Raw genomic sequence first — 21,378 nt, forward strand, 5'->3', positions numbered from 1 at the left:
GTGATGATCCATTCACATAACTTTTTTTTTTTTTTTTTTTGAGAGCGAGAGCACCCACTTGAGGTGGGGGTGGGCAGAAGGAGAGGGAGAGAGAGAGATTCATATACTTTCTTCACTCGTTAGGAATTCACGTGTCCCTTGAGGACAAAAGCTGGGTCCTCTTCATTTTATCCAAGCTACCATTTCACCCCACTTCCTCCCCACCCCACACATATATCAGCTCTAGTGGGGTCCCTGACAAGTAGCAGGGAGCTCAGTAAATCCTGTTGGAATGAGTGAATCTGGACCACATCATATCTTGCATGGGCCCTGCGCACTTTCACTTTCTTGGGCCACTTTTTCCACTTTTAAAGCTTTTTTTTTTAATTCTATTTTATAATCACATTGGTATAAAGATGAATATATTAATATTATCTATTAAAACATTTCCTTTTACCCAAAAGTTCTTTTTTTTTCTTTTGACTTTAAACGAAAACATGTTTGTGTGCTCCTGAGAATATTGTGGATCCCACACGCTCTGCCTACTGAGCCTAATAGATAAGCCAAGCCTGAAATGAATGGCCAAATGTATTAATCAATGAAACTCATCTTACAAATATTTATCTTTACTTACATAAGCTGATTTAGGTTTATTTCATCTGTTCTGAGTAAGCTATAAAATGTTTGATTATATAGTCCTTTGGCTTTATTTTCTTTTTCTTTTTTTTTTGCCACAGTAGTTATTTTTTTAATCCTAAGTAACATCATGGGAAATTTAATAAAAATGCTCATGTGAAACACTACTCAGTCAGTCTGTTTTGAATAGCAATTTAAAATGACTGGTCAAAATTATCACTAAGAGGGCACCCTACCATTCTTTGAGTAGAACAAGAGAAATGTATTAAAAATCAAAAGGGAAAAATTAATTTCATAGTATAACATAAGGAATGATGATTTAAAACAGCACTGTATATTATTAGTTCATAACGACTATCTACAAAATGTCAAGAAAATTAGATTTCAGATGGTAGATGAGGTTTGTCTCGCTGAAAAAAGGGTTTTAATAAATATTAAGCACAGAAGTATTTGGGGATGATGAAGATTCGGTAATTAAGCATTGAACATGCAGTCATCCATTTGACACCAAAGAATTAAAGACACAAAAAATTGGTTAGCTAAATGCAACTGCCAAGAGGGTTGAACTCACTATTTTTGTGCTCTAAAGAATGATAATTCATCTAGTAGCAAATCTTTCTTCCCCATTTATGAGTTGTTAGAAATACTGCATATTAGGATGAAATAAGATTTTTGAGACATGGATTCTTAGGAATGAGGCAGGTCTTTAGCTATCTATTTCCTTCTCTGTATAGAAATAACAACTTCAGCATCCCTGGAAAATGTTAGTGACGGCTACAATATTCTCAGAGATGGGAAACCCACTACCTCACAAAGCAGCCTGTTCTGCTGCTTTACAAGTGTGATTTAAAAAAAAAAAAAAATACCCTGCTCATGTCGAGCAGAAACTCTACTCCTCTCCTCACCAAAAATTACACAAAAATCAACATTTCACTTTTGTGATACTTTGGGGGAATTATGGATAGAACAAGATTGACTCAGTTTCCAGATTAGCCAACTATATACCCTTAGGCATTAAGATACTTCTTTTTTTTTTTTTTTCAAGAGTTCAGCTTTTTATTGAGCAGCTTATAGAAGAGGTTTAGTCAAAAAGACCAAAGCCCATGTCATCATCAGACTCCTCAGATTCTTCCTTCTTTGCTTCCACTTTCTTCTCCTCAGCTGGGGCAGCAGCAGTGGAAGGAGCAGGACCTCCAGCTGGCGCAGCACCAGCTGCTGGGGCAGGTCCACCAGCTCCTACATTGCAGATGAGGCTCCCAATGTTGACGTTGGCCAGGGCCTTTGCAAACAAGCCAGGCCAGAAAGGTTCAACATTCACACCCGCTGCTTTAATGAGGGCATTGATCTTATCCTCCGTGACCGTCACCTCATCGTCGTGCAGGATGAGGGCCGAGTAGATGCAGGCGAGCTCCGAGACGGAGGCCATAGTGCTGGCGAGTGCTGAGCGGACGCTGCCGGGCACGGTGCTAGTCGCCGGATGAAGTGAGGGCCTCACTCCAACGCGGCCTTAGCTTCCTCGGAAGGACCGAGCACCTTAGCGGCAGCTGAGGAAAGGCGCATTAAGATACTTCTTAAAAAAAATTTTAAACAGTTTTTGATCGGCATCTTTCAGGTTGTGTAGAATCGTGGAGGGTTTTCAGTCAGAGAAATCTAAGTTTGAATCCTGCCACACTTACTAGCACTTGTCTGAATAACCTTAAGGAAATGGCTTAAATGCTGGAAGTCTCATTTTTCTATTTCCAAAAACTTGAGGGTTGAGAGGATTAGAGATAATGTATGTAAAGCACCTAGCATGGTTTTTGCTACAAAGTAAATGCTCAAAATATGCCAGCTACAGTGAGTTTGTCTCCTTAAACATTTGACATTTTAATGATTTGAAGGTTTGATAATGATGAGCATTTATTATTGCAGAGCACTTTGAAAAGAGTCACAATGTTTATCATAACTTTAAAAATGTCCCAAACTGCTTTTTCTGATTTTATGGTTGCTTTTTAATTTCTTCTTTATCCCTCCTTGCTGTCACATAATTCTGTCCAAGTGCCAGGCTTTCTCATTCCCATTTCTCGGTCTCCTCACTCAGTTTGCTCTAGTCTTAGAAACAAACAAATGAGCAAAACCAAACTTGTTAGCATTGTGTTTTAAAATAAGTGCCCATGGGTTCTGCATAGAAAGTCTGAAAAACTCTTTAATTAAGTATTACCATTTCAGAGCCTAGGGTTTAGTGCATGTGTCTTTGGCAGATATTTTAGCCACTGCCGAGAACATTTGGCCTATCTCCAGGCTTATGACTGTCTTTCAGAAGGTTGCAATTGTCAGATAGCTGACTTTTGGAAAAGTACAGAAGAGAGATGGGTGAGTGGGTGGATAGATGGATGGATGGATAGATGAATAGATGATTATAGATAGATATAGATAGATGATAGATAGATACCTGTCTTATGACATATAAACTAAAATTTTCAAATTGTTGAAATGAAAGATGGTTTAGTCAATCTACATCCCCAAGGTGATGGAATCATATCTCTATTTTTCATCTGTAAAATGGGGCAAAAAACATTTAATCTGACCTATTTCATAACCGAACTATAAGACAGCATAGAACAAATAGGAAAGATATGAAGAACAGACACGAAAGTGCCCTATAGATAGCACTTGTCAATGCTATTATGTATTTTGCACCTATCTTTTAAAAAGGTGGATGATGAACTATTTGCATTTTTATCTAGTAAATATTAAATATGTTGGCTTTCAGTTATACAGTTCCTTCTTCTCTTGAGATCCCATTGCTATGCTTTCTTCCAACACCTTTCTAATCTAAGCAGAGTTCCGTGCACAGATCCCATTTGTGAGCCCTGATGCTAAAGTGCGTTGTGATTTATTTATGTGGTACTCAAAATGTTTCTTTAGCAATTCCATGCCATACCTGCCTTTTTTTTTTTAGATTTATTTCTTTATTTGAGAGAGAAAGAGTGAAGGGGAGAGGGTCAGAGGGAGAGAGAGAATCTCAAGCAGACTCTGCGCTGAGCGCAACCTGGGATCTCACAACCCTGAGATCATGAGCTGAGCCGAAACCAAGAGTCAGACTGCTAACCCACTGCGCCACCCGGGTGCCCCCATGCCTGACTCTTTTGCTAGTGAGTAAAAATAAAGTATCTTTGCTTATTTTTTCTTCTATTAGGTCTAATAATATTTCACCCAATGACCCTACTAAGTAAAAAGAAAAATTAATATAAAGTTTTCCTTTGATTAGATTTCCTCATCTTTTTTTAATGGCATATATATATATATAGGATGCTGAGTGCAAAGGGCCTAGTAAAGAAATAAAATGTAGGTTTCCATTATATCGTTAAACTATTCAAGTTGGATGAAGTGCAAATATCTCTCTGCTTAGAAAAACACACAATGTTCCAAGTTGGGAGTTGTACTTACCTATTGCTGTGTGGCCCCAAACCTAGCACCTTAAATCAGCCACCGTTTTTGATCTCAGAGTTCTTATGTGTTGGGAATCTAGGTGTGGTGTAACTGAGGGCCTCTGGCTCAAGGTGCAGTCAGGCCCTTGGCTAGGGCTTCAGTCATGTCAAGATTCAACTGGCAGTGGAGAAGCTGCGTCCGATCCTGCTCGTTGTGGCTGCCAGCAGAATGTAGGAGACTGGCTTCCACATCACCTCACTGCTTTGGGCGTCTCCACAGGCTGCCTGGGTGTCCTGCCAACCTGGTAACTGGCCATGACAGAAAGAGACAGAGAACAGAGAGAGAGAGATGAGAGTGAAGGGGAGAGACACCCCAGGGTTTAGTCAAGACAAAAGCCACAATCTTTTTGTACCTCCAGCTCAGAGGCCCCATGCCACCACTTTCACCGTGTTATGTTCATAAGGAGGGGATCACTGCATTCTGCCCACATTCGAAGGAGGCAGGAATTACACCAGGCTGAAAACACCAAGAGGTGAGGATCACTGAGGGAAGTTTTTGAGGCTGCCCAGTGCAGTGGGATAAACTGGGCTTACAATTATTCAATTTTTTTCTTTACCCTGATAGTTGAGATATAACGTAACTTTTTTTTATTAAAAAAAATTTTTTTTTAGCTGAGCTAGTGATAGTTCAACAGAATTGTGAACTAGGTGCCTATTGTTTTTACTACAGAAATATCCTGGTTAAGCTAATACCAAAAACATTCAAGCACACTCAGTCTTTTGGTATATATAGCCCTCATTGCACATATCAAGTTCCAATGGAATTATCTGTGTGCATGTCTCCCTCTGTCTGAGGGAACACAGCCCTGTGAGCTTCCTCAGGGCGGTGATGGACAAAGGAGCTAACATTTACTGAGCTCCTATGCTCTAGGCAGGCCCTGTGCTAGACATGTTTACATAAATTATTTTTAATCTTCACCCAAACCGGCTAAGAAGGCCCTCTTACGCACAATTTACGGATGAAGAAACTAAGGTTAAGTAACTAGCCCAGGGCCACAGAGGTTAAAAAAGGGCAATGGAATTGGAATTAAAGCCAAGGTTACAGGGGTCCAAAGCCCACACCATGTCCACTGATAAACCACACTGTGACCATGTCACTGTGCCAAGGGCCTTAATTTTCCGCAGGAAATGTTTAATGAACGAATACCACATTTTGGATATTTGAAAGACGAGATCAGAGACAGCACTACTTCTAAAAGGCTTGTGAGCAAACAATAAATCAATACTAAATAAATCAATAATAATAAATATGTCATGGCCTGAATTATAGCCCCTCCTAATTCATGTGTTGGAGTTCTAACCTCCAGAATCTCGGAATGTGACTGTATCTGGAGACAGGTCCTCTGAAAGAGGTGATTAAGTCAAAATGAGATCATTAGGATTGGTCCTAATCCAATGTAACTGGTTTCCCTATAAGAAAAGAGAATTTGGACATGCAAAGAGACACAAAGAATGCAAACACACAAAGAAAAGACCACGTGAGGACCCAGAGAAAAGACAGTTGCCTGCAAGCTAAGGAGAGAGGCCTCGGTAGAAATTAAACCTGCCAACACCTTAGTCTTGGACCTCTGGCTTCCAGAACTGTGAGAAAATAAATGTTTAAGCTACCCAGTCTACAGTATTTTGTTATGACAACCCTAGCAAACTAATATTTTACATATATATATACACCTATATATATATATACACACATATATATACATGTATACACCTATATATATACACATGCGTATGTACATGCAAATATACTAACATATAAAAATATAACATACAAAAGCATATATATAATATAAATGTATATGTTTATGTCTGAAACCCTAAAAATAAAATTTTATATTAAATAGTAAATAACATTCTCCGTATGGGGATTTGCGTTAGGTTAGCTAACTAGGTATATTATGCTACATTCCTCTACCTGTCATTTTCCAAGGACTCCTGAGGCTCTCTGGTGGGTGGCAGAGAAGCAGTTAGGGTGGGAGCAAAGAGAATTAGACTCAGGCAAACTGGCTTGAAGTTTTGGCTCTGTCATTTATTTGCAGCTCTACGACCTTGGGCAATATGCTTAGGCTTTCTAAGCCTGTATGTCCTCATTTTTCCTCTTCAGCTAACATTTCTTGAGTACCTACTACAAGCCAGACTGTGCACCGATCACTTTTGCACAAATCATCGCCATTTGTAAAATGTGATAACAATGCCACCTAGCAGAGATGCTGTGACAATCGAGGGGGATAATGCATATGCAAGAGCTCCACAAACTGCATGGGCTCATGCAAATATCAGGGTGTGTCATTTTTCTGTTTTCCCCATCAGTGCTTCCAAATGTTAAGCTGTAATTTTGACCTGAGCAACAACTGCTCATCTAGTTTTATTCTCTAACTAAATGATTCAGAGGTAATCTAGGAGTTATTTTAATCATCCCCCAGCTCAGCTTTAAGCCTATCACTCCCCAGCTGAAGAAACAAGTAAACCTCAAAAACCTGAGCAATATCCAAAACACCTGCATAATGTGTGAATTTTAGGTCTTCCACAATCTAGCCTCAACCTAACCTTCCAGCTTTATTTCCCATTATGTGTTCCGCAGAAGGTTTTCAACAAAGCAAAATAATTAGCCAGCCACCTATTCAAATCCTGAACTTCGCGTGTCCTGTGCGGGGGATTCCCTTCTCTGGTCTTCGCAGTTGCTGATGCGTGCAAAGCATTAGCACTCAGCCTGGGATGTAATGTGTTGTCACTAAATGCTACCTGCTACTGTTCTTACTACTAGTACTACCATCACCACTGGTCTTACTGAAATATTTCCTCCACTAGGAACCTTCCGAGTTACAGATGAGTTTACTCTCCTCTGCATGCCTAGAGCACTATATCCTAACCTTTTGCAGGGACTGCGGTGATTTTCTGTGATCTACTAACGTTACATCCATTCACTCAAAATATATGCATTAAGCACCTACTTTGTGGGAAAACCTATGTTGGAAAGGATACCTTGGACAAGATGTGCCTTTGCTAAGAGAGCTTGCAGTCGAATGGGAGAAGCAGACAATGAATCAGACGTATTCATGTTGCCCCTGGTTCGTACAGCGGCCTCTGACCATGTCTCCCTGCTTCTAGCACCTCTGTAGCCTGTCCTCAGCATGACCGCTAGCGAGAGCCTTCTGAAATGTACATCCGATTGATAAAGAAAATCTGTGTCCTGGGATGGCCGACCGAGCCAGCAAGAGAGTCCCAGTCCTTGCCCCGGGGCTCTTCCGGGTTCTTCTCCCTGCCCCGCTTCTCGCAGGCATCAAAAGTGCCAAGGATGTGGAGGTAGAAGTGTATAAATTGCCCCCTTTGTTTGTGCTCGGGGCTCAGGCCTTTGGAGACCACTCTCCTCTGAGCCCCCAGGCCTTAAATAAACCTCCCATCCTCCAAGACCTGCCGGTGACGCTTGGTTCTTCCGCCGGCGATCCAGTCCAGGTTCCGGAACACAATCACATTGCTTCTCCGCTAACAGCCCCGCTGTGGATCTCCACTGGACTCAGTTTTCATGTGCAAGGGCCTGGGAGACCCTACGCCACCCGACCCTGCGAACCTCTCCTGCTTTCACCACCCGCTGCTGTCCAGACACCCTGACCTGCCTCCTGACCCTCAACCTGCCAAGCGTGCTCTCACCGTTGGCACTGCCCATTCCCTTTGCCTGGAATGCTCTTCCCCAAATATCTGCTTGGCTAACTTCTCTTTTAAGGCCTCACTCAAATACTACCTTCTGGAAGAAACCAAGTCTGATCTCCCTGTTGACCTGGCTGCCCAGCCCTCTCACTTATGATCGGTTTCTCCTTTGCCTATTGTATGTATCGCCTTCCGGCCACTAGATACTTCACTTACTATGTTAATTGCTAATTGTTGGGTTCTTCTCTCTAGCTCTGAGGGCAAGGAGCTGGGAATATCTTTTGTTATTCTCCGTATACTTGTGGAGCTAGAACAGTGTGTAAAACAAAGGAGGGGCCCCATATTTGGCTTCCTCATTTTTGTATCCTCGGAGTATCTAGTACATCACTGTACAGCTAGGAGGTATTGAGTATTTGTTATTGAATCACGTTTCGTCTCTTTAAATCCTGTGTCCAGTATTTGCTTGGACCTTCTTTGTTCTATGATCCGCTTTTATCTTTTTACATTTCTTGTAAAATATATTTCAAACAGATTGCGTGTGCGAGAGAGTGTATGTATATATCAGGATTTCAGGCATTATTTCATGAACATGTGAAGTTTTAAGGAAAAGTTTTGCTTTTAAGTTTTATAGAAGTCATCAAAGTATATACTAGCTTCATGCCTTTTTTTCCATGCCTTTTTTTCTACTTAAGGCATTGATGTACATAGTGGGCATTTGTCATTGGTAAAGCAATATATCTAAATGCATATTAGAGAGGAAAAAATCAATATAACTCAGCCAATATTTAATGAATGTCTACAATGTGAAATATTTTACAGGTTTTACAAAGATGGAAAAAAAAAAAAACACTTCTACTCCAAAATTGCTTGTAACCTCCTGGGTGAGAGAAATATATGGACAACTCACTATAAAACAAAACAAGTCCTGAGAAAGATACAAAGCAGTATGGGGTGACTTGTTAAATTATGCACACCCGAAAAGAGACATTCATCTTTCTGCGATCCTCGGCCAAACCCCTGCCCTAGGTAAGCTCTGTCCATAAGTAGGTTAACATTCAATTAACCAGAATTTCCATTAATCAGAATGCCTTGCTCCTCAAACTTGCCCAGTAACAAAGGAGTTGGTGTTCTTTCATTTTTTTGCGCATCTATGCTATGTTCAAATGGCAATGTAAGCAATAACCCTGAAGCTAGACTTTAAAGCTGATCACAGTTATTTAGTAACTTGACCCCCTCTCCCCCACCTCCCCTCCATCCTGATGGATTTAGACAGGGGCCGCTCCAAGTTCCTTTGTAAGAATTTATGCTCAGGATGATTGATTGACAAGTGGAGCTTTTTCCTTTTCTGGGGGAAAAGAAATTTCCAGGGTCATGCTCCTGGTATTTGCAAAGAGCTCTAAAAGCTCCAGAGAGTGAACGAGTCAAAATTGACTTCTTGCTGATGATCACTAACTTCATGACAGGGGAAGGGAAAAAAAAAAGGGGGAGATTGAGGCTGCAGTACAGAATGTCAGGATAACTACCATGGAGGACGATTTCAAAACAGGCCTCCAGATAAATAGGAAGTTATATACTCAACTAGAAACCACAGGCATTAGATAGAGGGTGTAGAGGCCGAAGAACTTCCACCCCAATCAAGATGGTATCTGCACCAGCAGCTTGTCAAGTGAGGATGACACTGTCTTGTGTGGGTGGCTTTCTTTAAAAAAGACACAATGAGTATCTGTGGGCTTGCTATTCCTTCAGTATGATACAATGTCTGTCCTGATACATGTCTCAGTTGTTCCAGGAGGAAAATTATATTTCTATTATCCATATTCATATGCGTATAAACTATATCTGTATTCTAATATTCATCTTGATTTATTTATAAGGGCCTGCAAAATTCATGCTTTAGTGAGGAAATGTTTTAGCTCTTCATATCTCTTTTGTGGTCATTTTCAAACCAAATGACTAAAAGGTGGGAGTTTCAAGCTCCATTCGCTTCTGGAGCCAAAAAAAAAAAAAAAAGAGTTCTGTATACTTTAGATCTTCATTTTTAACAGCAAAGTCCTGGATTTTGAACAGAGATATTTTTATCCCCAGGAAATAATCTTCTTTAGAAAAAAACAGCTGGAAAAAAAACTAGTTATATTGGTATGTGTTTAAGCCTTCATATTGAGAAGGGAGATTATTAGCATAGTGGTTCGAGAAAATAAGTAGGATTCCTGTTTAATGAAACCCATTTTCATTACTGCTGGGCTCCGTGACTAAATAGCCGAAGGCAGGGAGGATGCGGAGACTGGTGGTGGGTGAATGGAGCTGTTTTAGAGAGAGAGAAAGGAACTGATCTTCCTGAAGTCACAGGGGACAACGTGAGAAGCTGGTGGCACCATGTGTGAGGGCACAGGACCTGCAAAGCTGTGAAGAAGAACTCTGAGAGGACAACGGGAAAAGGGACGGGCCCCAACAGGTGTCCACCATGCGTGCGACACCTGGATGCTTCTCTGACTCACGCTGAGGAAGCCTCCGATGCTCTGTCCTTTCCATGACTGCCTCACTAACAAACCCGACTGAATCACCAGTGAGAACGAAAACCATTAGATTTCATGCAGTAATATTCCCAGGAATTCATTTCACCTCGGGACATCGCTAGTTTTACATCAGAGCTCAGAAACAAACAAAACACAACTATGTTCATTTAGCTTTGCCCAAAGAAAGCACCAAATGCCTAGGAATCATGAATTGTTAATGAGGATGTATAGAGGCTTAAAAATGGACCTTGTATGTATGAGTGTCCCATTTAGGGAATAGCCTTTCACTGGGGATGCAAAGCATGAATGTGAGATCTGGTTCATCCCCCAAGAAAGACATCTCAGACCATCATGGCCCCGTTTGCCCCACTGTAAGATAAAGAGTAAATAAATACACGCTTCCCATTTGGCAGACGAGTATTAAAAGGTTTAATTCAATAATTGACATGAGGGACATTGAGTTATTCGAATAAATGAGGTTATATAAAGGGGAAGTATCACAAACTTTCACATCCGTGTATCATTCATGATCCCCCAGTCATTAAGCAAGGTCTCTACAGAAGTATTTCCCCCATAAATCACTTTCTGAGCATAAAGTTAAAAACCCCGGTGCCCTGGAAAGCATAAGGAAGAGCCACACTCTACAATTAGCTGAGAATGGATTGGTGCTGCTCAATCCCCCAGTGTCGGCGCTGTCATCCAGCCTCTAGAAACATCCAGTCAAGTCATCCCATTGTTTACAAATCAGATGCAAACCCAAATACTGCAAGGCTAGCCTGTTCTTCAAATAGCTACACTTCTGGCATAATTTCACAGCAAACTAGAAATACAGAGATTCAAGAGCTTTCCCTGTTGTTGCTAATCTTCCCACTCCAAATTATGCTGCTGCTCCTGTATTTTCTGCAACATTTGCTCTTTTTCAGGTGGAGTTGACAATTCTGAGGTCACACTGAGTCGTCAATGGCAAGCTGACAGTAGGACATGGCTGTTTGAGCTAAGTTACTAATAAGTGAACCCATGGAGTGCCATTTCATTAGCGAATGTATCATTAAAAGCATCACCTCCATGACTTACTCATTGTTCTTTGCCCAGCCTGGTCCTTGCCTTGAAGCCTTAAAAATAAAGAAACCATGCTAGCCTAGGGAAGGGCTGGGACCAGCTAATTAGTGGCCCCCTTCCTGCATATTCTCTTCTCTCTATGGCACGGGGGAAGAGCACTTCTCTTCCCACCACAACTGTAGTTATGAATGAATGTGTTTGAAGAAAAGAGAGAGGAAGATAGGAGATAATGAACCAAATAAGAGAAATAAAATCAAGGATCAAGGACAATAGCAGCTTGGGTCCTGTGGTCCAGGATCAACAACTATATTGATGGCATTTTGGTTGATTTTGTAAGTGGATGTTGGGGTCAAGCAGCCCTTTATATAAGCCCGTCTCCATCTCTTACCAGCTCTGTGAACTCAGGCAAGTTACCTGATGTCTCTAAACCTTCCTTCCCACATTTATAAAATAAGAATAATCAGAATACCTGTCTCAAATGAGACACTTAATGTGAAGAGCTTAATGCAAATGCTAACTATTACTATTAGCTTCAAAATTTGGCATTGACATCTCTAAAATGATTCAAACATTTCCTCCCTGGGGTCTACTGGACATCCTACATTTCCCCATCCCCAAATGACCTTGTTGTCAGGCTGAGTCCAGTTCCCAAACTTTGTGCTCTCCAAATACTTCTTTCTCACAGTACTTATTATCTCCTGTCCCAGATAATAAATACTTGAGGACAGACACAGCTGAAAACAAAGTCACATCTTTCAAGATGGCTTACCAACAACGTTATCTATGAGGCAAGGCAGTCGGAGATGATATGAAATAGGGAGAAACCTGACCTGGAAAAGCCTTCATTTATCTTCAACACACACTTATTAAGACCTTATGTATGCCATGTGCTAAGACAGAGTGGTAAACAAGATACAGATTCATCACAGTTGTGATAAATGTTTGTAATGCGTCATAGTCTCGAGGCCATAAGAAGTTCTCCTTGAGGAATGATATATTAGGTAACTATGGCTGTAATTAATGTTGCATAATAAAGGACCCTCCAAACCTAGTGACTTTCAACAGCGAGCACTTCCTCCTCTCACTCACAAGTCTGCGGGTTGTCTCGGGCAGTTCTGCTTCAGATTTGTTCACCTGGGACTGGCTGCAAGTCTCCGGTCAGGTGCCTGTCTGCCCATGTGTCTCATTCTGGGGCCTACGGGGAAGAAGCAGCAACTGCATAGAACGTACTCTCCTCACCATGAGCAAAGGAGCAAAGGAGCCCAAGGACATGAGCAAAGGGCCCAAGTGGTCAAGCCCAACCACACAAGCATACTTAAGGCCTTTGATAGAGTCATATCCTCTCGTAATCCAATGGCTTCAAGCAAGTCATATGACCAAGCCTAACATCGATGGAATGGGAACTATACCCCACCTATTCTAGCTCTCTTTGACAAAGAGTCTCTCCTTGAGCAAACATTAGTCAGGTTCCTCTGAACTCTCGTCAATTGGACCCTAACTTTTGGGCTTCTGTGTTCATTTCTGTGTTCTCCAATTTTGCAAGAATCCTACTAAGTCAGTTTAATCAGAATCCCCCATCCTCCATTGATCACCCTCAGTATCTATCAGGTTCCTCATCTTCTCCTATCCCCGGGTGATGTTTGATCACCAACCTTCTTCTCTAGCGCCTCGCCATGTCCCTTGAAGAGATGGGCAGTATACTCCAATAGCTGTATGGATATGTTGGAAGACTTTTTCCTATTGCTAAAGAGAATTCTCTAAGGCCTAAAAAGCTATATAAGACAATATGAGCACGTGTTACAAATGGTAGCACTTATTCTCCTTAATTGAAATGTATGAGTACTGTGGAACAGGGTAAAAGTAGGATTTGTCTATCTATCATTGTGACAAATGGACAGTTTATCGCCTTGCATTTGCTCAGCACTGCAGGAAAAGGGTATAAGTTCAGAAAAATCTATTTCCCACAGAGCAATTATCAATTTTAATATTAAATTTTAAAATGATTTTTAATTTATCAACTGGCCCCTGAATTCAGGGTTGGAACTGTCAGATCTCTGCCTTGGATCTGAGGCTGATAGTGGTTCATATCCAAAGTCCATAGATAATGAACATTTTGTAAATCTGTAGGTGTAGTTCTTTTTCTTCCCTCTCACTGTAAATTAATTGATCTTTTTTTGCCATTAGGGAGATAATCAACTGCTCTACTTTCCTCTCTGTCTCCTTCACCTCTTTTTGGTTCAAATACAAAGCAAAACATTCCCCAATACAACCCAACTTTAATTAAAGCTACCCTTGTCCCTGGAAAAGCTGTATCCTCCTGCTTCACTGAGACTTTAAAGTTTCCTGCTTTGATGCACCGTTGAAAGAGCAATAAAACAGGGGTGAGCGGCTTTAAAGTGAGAGGTCAAAAAAGCATTTGTCTCCTTTTGCCCTTCACTCTCTTGGCAGTGGAACCTTCCTCTGGTCCACAGTTCAGAGTCCAAGAGAAAATCTGCATTCAGGAAAAACCACAGACCAAAGTCAAATCATGCTCACCAAACCTCAGACATGGAAAGCTGAGGCCGCCACCACCCTGCGTGGCCCTGACGTGACGCACGCAATTGGAAAGTGTTTGAGGAGGTCAGGCAGCCACTGGGATCCATAACTGTGCATTTTAGATTGCAGTTAACAAAACAACTTTTCCCCCATGCTTAAAAATCACTCAGGCCTGATCCAGGTTTAAGATACATAATGAAGCGATGGAAATTCTCTTCCCTAATCAGGTGAGCTGACTGAGAAATCACTATCGTATATCAATTCCTAGTCTTCCACATAACTTCTGAAAGTCTAAATATACCGTGACTTCTTTTCTTCCCCACCTTTCAGAATTGCTCTAATATCTTTAAAAGCCCATTAACCATAGGAGAACTGAACAAAGTAATTAGTAGATTACTGTCGAGATTAGTGAATCCAAAGGTAAGCTCCTTATCACAACTATCTTCTTGGGCAAAGAATATTCTTATCATTTTATATGAAAATGAGAACAACCACCCACACAATAAATTGTGGGTATAATTTTCTCCCCATTTTAATGGGCCTAAAGCTCCATGAAGTTAAGTGTGGCACCTGCTATAGTCACTGCATCATCTCAGACACTTTGCACGCGGCCTGGTGCATGAAAGGCATCAAAATCCACCACGAACACACAGATCAATATTTAAGTGTATAAATATATGAATGAATATGTAAATGGCTGCTAAGCCAGCACAAGACTGTTTAATAACACAAAATAACCCGAATCAGAAGAAAGAAGAGAAAACCTGGTTGTCTGGTAAGAGGTGTGATATTTTTCCCCAAAGGAAACATTCCAAGGCCCCTTTTTTATTCCCCCAGGGAAAGAAAAGATCTGTGCCAGCAACACAGCAGTTGTTAGAAGCCCCACAGAGTATGCAAACCTGACGGAGGAGAGAAAATTGAGGTGGGGAAATAGATTTCACTTTTGAGCTTTTTAAAGTAGTTATTATAAGCAATAGGGAAGAAGTAATTATTTTTTAAATGATAAGCACTACCTGGACAATGTGACAATCTTCTATTTAAATGCAACTTTGTGAAATGTGGCTATTTGGTGGGGACAAGGGTCTCCTGCCCTGAGGCCTCGAGTCTGCCAGTGTGAAAAATGATTTTAAGAGTCAAAACACATCAAGCCAGAAGTTGTTGGTTGCTGTTGTCATTTTCCCAAAGAGCATGATGGAAGGACCTCTTGGCTCTCTTTGGAGGACAATGACATCAATAATTGTTTTTAAATGATTCTGATTTCCTTTATGCAAAACTAAAGAGTAAATCTTATTCCACATCATGACTTTCGGTGGCGTGTTTTAGTTTGTGAGTTTTTTTTTTCTTTTTGATAACTTACAACCTCTTCGATTACAGAAAGAGAAAGAAGCAAGAGACAGCATCACAAACAGGACTCTGGCAGCCTTGGGAATTAGAACGTGGCCTTCTCTTCCTGAGCATAAAATTCAGAACCCTGCCTTTTAACTGGCTCCTCTCATCTACCCATCCTCACCCCCACATTTCCCCAGCCCACTATTTCATTTCAGCACCTACTTCACAGAACGCCTACAAAGAGGATGAGGGAAAATCATCTCCCTTGATGTGTCTTTTCAGCTTTGCCCCCCCACCCCCTCCCCGCCTTTGCACCAATTCTAACAAGCTGCCGCAGCAGACCTGTCCAGCCGACCTGAAGCAATCAGAGAGGAGTCCCAACAAAAACAGGCAGAACCAGTGTAGCAGATACAAGAGGGACCGGACTATTTTCTTGCGGAACCGACCGAGGCTTGTTTACCGACCCTTAGTTCCCAATAGAGTTGACTTTAGGCTTTGTAACACATGATGACCCTGAAGTACCAAACAGTTGGAGCTATTGAACATGGAAGAAGAACTGTCTCCAACAAGCCACCCGGAAATTGTCTGACATTTTCCCATCCACATCAGAGCCAAAGATCTGGAAATGGACCTTCATTCCAGACAGGGGTCTGATAAGTAAGTATGAGGGGCCTTGGAAGTAAATACTAACTCTTCATTTTAAGAAAGTCCAATGGAACTAAAGATCTACAGGAGAAGCAGGAGCCAACAGGAGCCCTAGAATCCACAGGACCTAAGGCACCCTGATTAATATGGAGACGAAGCTTTTGTGCAGTTCTTGAAATGATTCACTAATATGTAACTATATAAACACACAAATGTGTAGATAGATAGATAGATAGATAGATAGATAGATAGACAGATGATAGATGATAGAAGATAGAGTTTGTTTCAGTCTCAATCCCAAAGATTTATCATTCTTAAGGAGCTGGCTTAGCCGAAGACCAAGTTTTTTTTCTTTGTCTTCAATTGCTTCATGTCAGCTCATAAATGTACAAATCAGTCAAATATCTAAACTAACAGCATTTCATCAGTCTTACTTTGCCCTTAATAATTCATCCCTCTTATGTTTACTCTAATACTTCTGCAGCATAAATATGCATGATATGCGGCTGTGTATGTTCAAGCACTTTCATGGATAGACTAACAGCGGGGGACTTTTGACCTTGGTCTGAAGAGGGAAAAGTTACTGCAATAACTAATGACAGAAATGACAGTCTCATACTTTAAATTAAAGAGGAAAAGGGAGAAAAACATCCCCAAGAGAGAATTCCTTAACAGCAGTTTAGATTTCAGCCTAAGAGGTGCTTTTTGTAAATTACATTTGAAAACAGTTGCTTTTCCTGCACCGGATTTAACAAGGATAATACCTATCCTCTTGCCAAAAATCTCACAGAAGATGTGTGAGAAATAATAAAAGAATGTCTGTGGAGGCTCTGAGCTACTTGGAATAAAGATGCTAATAAATATAAGGGTTTCTTATTAATTCTAGTAAATATCCTTCTAGGAGGGAAAAAAAAAAAAGAACCCATAATAAAGGGTGAAATCTACTAACTCCTAATCCAATTATTTCAGATGTTTTGATTATTTTTTTTCTTATTATGTATTTAACATCTTATTTTCTCATTGTTCAGAGTCCCCCCCACCCCCATAGCTTGGCAAATAGTACCAGGTATTAACAAGGACCGATTTAGGATCTGTGGATTCCTGGCAACTCAGTTTCTCCGCTGCAATCAAGAAACTATAAAAACATGGACTTGTTGCCTTTGTTGTGCATCACATGTTTTCAATCTCAGAGGGATTTTTCCAGATGTTTCAGCCAGTCTTGTTGGTGTGTTTGAAAACGCTGGTCTGTTTGCTGAGTCCATTTCCCCTAAAATATACAAACTCAGATGCTCAGGCTGAATTGAACTCACTCATCTTTCTCTACCATCTTTCAATGAAACGTTCTGTTCTGTCATTAGGTGAAAGGGAGAACAATACCTTCAAGATCTCATTTGCAGATATAATATTATGAGAAACTTGACACAGATTTATGTACCAGCTTGTAATGGCACAATTAGGATCTTTATCTGTGCAGGGGAACGTAGGCTGAAAGGCATTTTTCATTTTCTGAACAAGTACCAACCCAACTTGGAAGGCTGTTGAAGCTAAAGGAGCAAGATGCAGGGTGCGTTGATAAGTTTTACTTGGTGGGGCTTTTCCTGGGCCCAGAGAATGACAGACCCCGAAAATGACATTTGTCCTAGCAGGGATTCGAAAACTATGCTGCAGGTATTACTTATGTTGGGAGGGTCACAATTAACATACCAGATGTGCAAAGAAAAAGACGCTTCTTTATTTTCTACAAATGATAGAATCTTTCTCACAAGCTCTCACCCTGCTGGGTAACTGTTGGGGGTGAAGGATGGGAAGCAATAGGCTTTGACTTTAAGTTTGCCTATTAAAGATGTTTCAGCTCCTCTGGGTTCCATAGTTTCTTTGGGATCATTTTTTCGTTGATAATTTTTCAGTCGACTTCAAGTTCACTCCCTAATGAAACTGCTCCTCCCTTTCCCCTCTTCTTTCATCACATGGTGATGAGTTATATAGAGGATGAGTTACAGCCCTCGTGATTTGGGGATGGAGAGGCCCTTGGTTTCATGGCAGATGTCCATGACAGGCTGACTAACCTAAACTTTGAGTGTGCCCTAGCTGGACATCCTATTGTGTTCACCTTTGAAATGAACAGCTGTAGGCAGCAAAATTCTTGGAGAACTAGGACAACTTCCTTGATGACTGGTTCCAAAATTGGGTCTCCCTAGCCAAACTTGAAGCTACATTGAGGTCTGTGACCTACATTTGGTGACCTCCTAGATCCAGATCAGTCACTCAGAATAGGTTTTACCATTTGTTTCCTTACTTCCACCTTTTGTCCTTCCACCATCCCATAGGACAGAAGGCACAATCTATTTTCTCTTCCTCCTTAACCAGAATATCCCTCTCATCATTGACTTAGCTCAAGCTGCTATAACAAATTACCCACTGACTGGGTGGCTAAGACAACAAATATTTATTTCACACAGTTCTGAAGGCTGGGAAGTCCAAGATCATGGTGGTAGCTGATCTGGTTCCTGGTGAGAGCCCCCTTCCTGCTTTGCAGGCAGTCCTATCTTCTCATTGTGTCTTCATATGGAAGGGGGCAGGGAAGCAATCTCTCTCATGATTCTTCTTATAAGGGCACTAATTCCACCATCAAGGTTCCACCCATATGACCTAATAACCTCTCAAAGGGAAAGGCCTCTTCTCTTCTCCAAATACCACCACACTGGGGATTTGGGTTTCAACATAGGAACTGGGGGTCGGAGTGGGGGGTAGTGTACGCATTCTATCCTTAGCAAACATAGTTTTGATTTTTTTGTTCTAGGTGGTACATTTTCTAACCCACACATTCCCAGGGATCATCTGATTCATGCTCAGCCTTGGAGGTGGAAGACTTCAAGGGAACAAGATTTAAGGGGCAATAAAAAATGTAGTTTAATATTTTTACAATGTTACCTTATTACAAAGCAATCAAATTGAAAGACTTTTTTTAAAGGTGCAGAGTTAAGAAATTAGCAGTATCTGTGTGTGTGAAAAAGCATGTGTGTGTGGACACACATGCATGTGCACATGTGTGTGGGTGTAAATGGTTCTCTGTGTCTGTGTGAGTATGTAGACACATGAGGTAGGGATCTGTAAAGACTCATAGGGAATGCAGTAATCGCAGCCTATGAGGGCAAGACCCTTTTGAATTATTCCAACCTTCACCATGTCAGAACTTAGAGAGTATTTCATCACCTGCCATAGGTAATGGTGCTTTGAAAATAGACATGAGCTGTCAGCCCAAAACACACTCCCCTCTAGGAACCTGAATATTTCCTCCAGGAGGTATCAGGGAAATGTCAAATCATTGGAGACTGCCTTTCCAACCCCAGCTGGCCTTGACCTGGGATAAAATGCATGTTTCCTGAAAACACCTCATAATTTAGACTCTATGACAGAGGTCCCTTCTGGATTTTCCACACAATATTTATTTTGCTCTTTCAGACTTCCTCATGGAGAATAGACACAGTGCTTCTACTCCATTCTATGGATTAAACTGATGTTTAGACAATCTTTTGTTTTCCCTCTGGAATAAAGTAAGTCTGTGTTTCTCTCCCAAATAATATCCCAGAAGTTATTTTGAAATAGACTCAACCTTATGATGAAAGAAGGTAAGTGAAGAGGAAGTCAAGTAGATGAAATTTCTTAGGGGAAATTCCATCTGGTAAATAACTATTTGCCATAAACTGTGGAGGAGTAAGTTGACCTAACATGGTAATCATCAAACCTCACTTATAACCAATCTCTTTTTATAGCTGAGAGTGCAGTGTGTTGGCAGCTTTCAGTTACTCACATATTATTTACGAGTTTTATCCACATAAAATTTGCAGGTAATCTGCTTTCCTCATAACCTTTCTATTGCTGATAATTGAGAGATGAAGTGTAATTGAATTAAGCTTTATTGATTCATGCATTGATATTATTTTTTGGTCAAGGATATGTAATTCTAAATCTATCCTAAGCTTTGCTTGAAAAATCCTGGGTTCAAAGTTATTCTTCTAAGTAGTGTACAAAAAGCCATAATTTGGGAAGTTAGAACTAGTTTCAAACCCTAGCTCACTGTGAGCTTTCTATTTTAGGGGAAGTTGCTTTCAGTCCTATTTGATCATCTCTATAATGGAAATAATACTACTCACAGGAAGATTAGGGGGACTAAGTGAAATTAAGCTGTAGTAACAGGCCAATTTGTGTCACATTTAGAACATTCTTTCTCTCCGACCTGAAAACCAAGTCTAACAACAGCAGTTTAACATGTATGTAGGGAGGAGAGAAGCCTTGGTCAGATAAAGAAATCTTCATCCAGTTTCTGCTGCATGATTATGTTTCTTCTGATCCTTGGACTCGGGCTGAGTCACTTATATAATAAACATAATAAGTATCATAGCATAAGAGTCAACATAAAGAGGATGGTGGATGATAAAGAAAAACCAAGAGCCAAGCCCGAAGGACAAAGCTCCTGGAACACAGGTCCTCTGCACAGTCAACCCTGTGACATTATCAACAGTCATGTCCCTGTGCGCAGCATGCCTTGTGAATGGAGCAGATGTTGAGCACTCAGCTAGATAAGCTGGATGCAGTGATGAAGAAGACAGTCCTTGCACTCAAACTGCTTATCTTCAAGTTGGGGGATCAAGAAGTAATCCTGCAATTCTAGTTTGGCATGTTAACTGCTGGCCGAGGGGTAAGTGCTCGGTGCCATGAAGGAGGGTCTCTCAGAAGAAGTGGCACCCACCCTGCAGAACAGGGATGTTTCTAAAGCTACCAATGCCTGTTCATACATGAGGGAACACCTGCTTGTTTTCTGTATAATTGGATTCAAGACTTCTGCTGCTGTCATGTTCTCTCTCTCTCTCCCTTAGATAATTGTGTGCTGCGTATAATCTTATTTTTAGTTCTGAACTACAGTTTGTTTACTTTCCCAGCTTTTCTCAATGGCATGTGAAATTAGTTATTAACCACCAGTTATTTAGTTGAATTTTGTAGAAGTCATTGGATCCTGAATTCACATTCATCTAAGTGTAGGCTGTAGAACTTGCTGTTATGGTGAAGTGATACCATGTACATTTCAGAGCACAAAGCACATGCCATTTTCAATTTGTTCAAAAATACATGCACCTCTGTCTTGTAAAGCTTATATCATTTGTACTTCTATAGATAAAAAGAACACTTTTGTTTACTTTTTTGGAGTCTTTTTGATATAATTTATAGAAACCTAATTCAGATTAGCTTAAACAGAAAAAGAAGAGAATTTTTCAAATTTTCAAAGATGGCTAGAGTCAGGTCCCCAGACATTGTCATCAGTGATTCTTCTCTTTCTCTCCCTCCTTTCATCCATCCATCTCTTGGTTCTAATTTCTCTTTGTGCACAGCAAGTTCCTTGTACCCAGTGGCAAAAACAGTCCCCAGCAAATTAACTCAAAGCATCTGTCATCTTCATAGCTTATTGCTCCTAACAAATTCAGCAAAATTTGTGAGGATGACTCACAAGTCTGGTCATGTGCCCCTTATGGACCAATCACAAGAGCAGAGGGGAGTAACCTGATTAGCCC

At 40.8% G+C, this 21,378-nt stretch overlaps 1 protein-coding gene across 1 annotated transcript; it reads right to left on the minus strand.

Moving 5' to 3' along the window:
* Positions 1-1,638: 1,638 nt before the first annotated feature.
* On the minus strand, positions 1,639-2,171 carry LOC102737265 (large ribosomal subunit protein P1). The gene has a single exon (XM_006751623.3). It carries the CDS (start codon positions 2,039-2,041, stop codon positions 1,697-1,699), a length of 345 nt encoding a protein of 114 aa, XP_006751686.1. The 5' UTR covers positions 2,042-2,171; the 3' UTR covers positions 1,639-1,696.
* Between the last annotated feature and the right edge of the window lie 19,207 nt (positions 2,172-21,378).

Source organism: Leptonychotes weddellii, chromosome 4 (assembly GCF_054177405.1).
Source record: "Leptonychotes weddellii isolate Sample4059 chromosome 4, ASM5417740v2, whole genome shotgun sequence".
NCBI classification, from domain to species: Eukaryota; Metazoa; Chordata; class Mammalia; order Carnivora; family Phocidae; genus Leptonychotes; species Leptonychotes weddellii.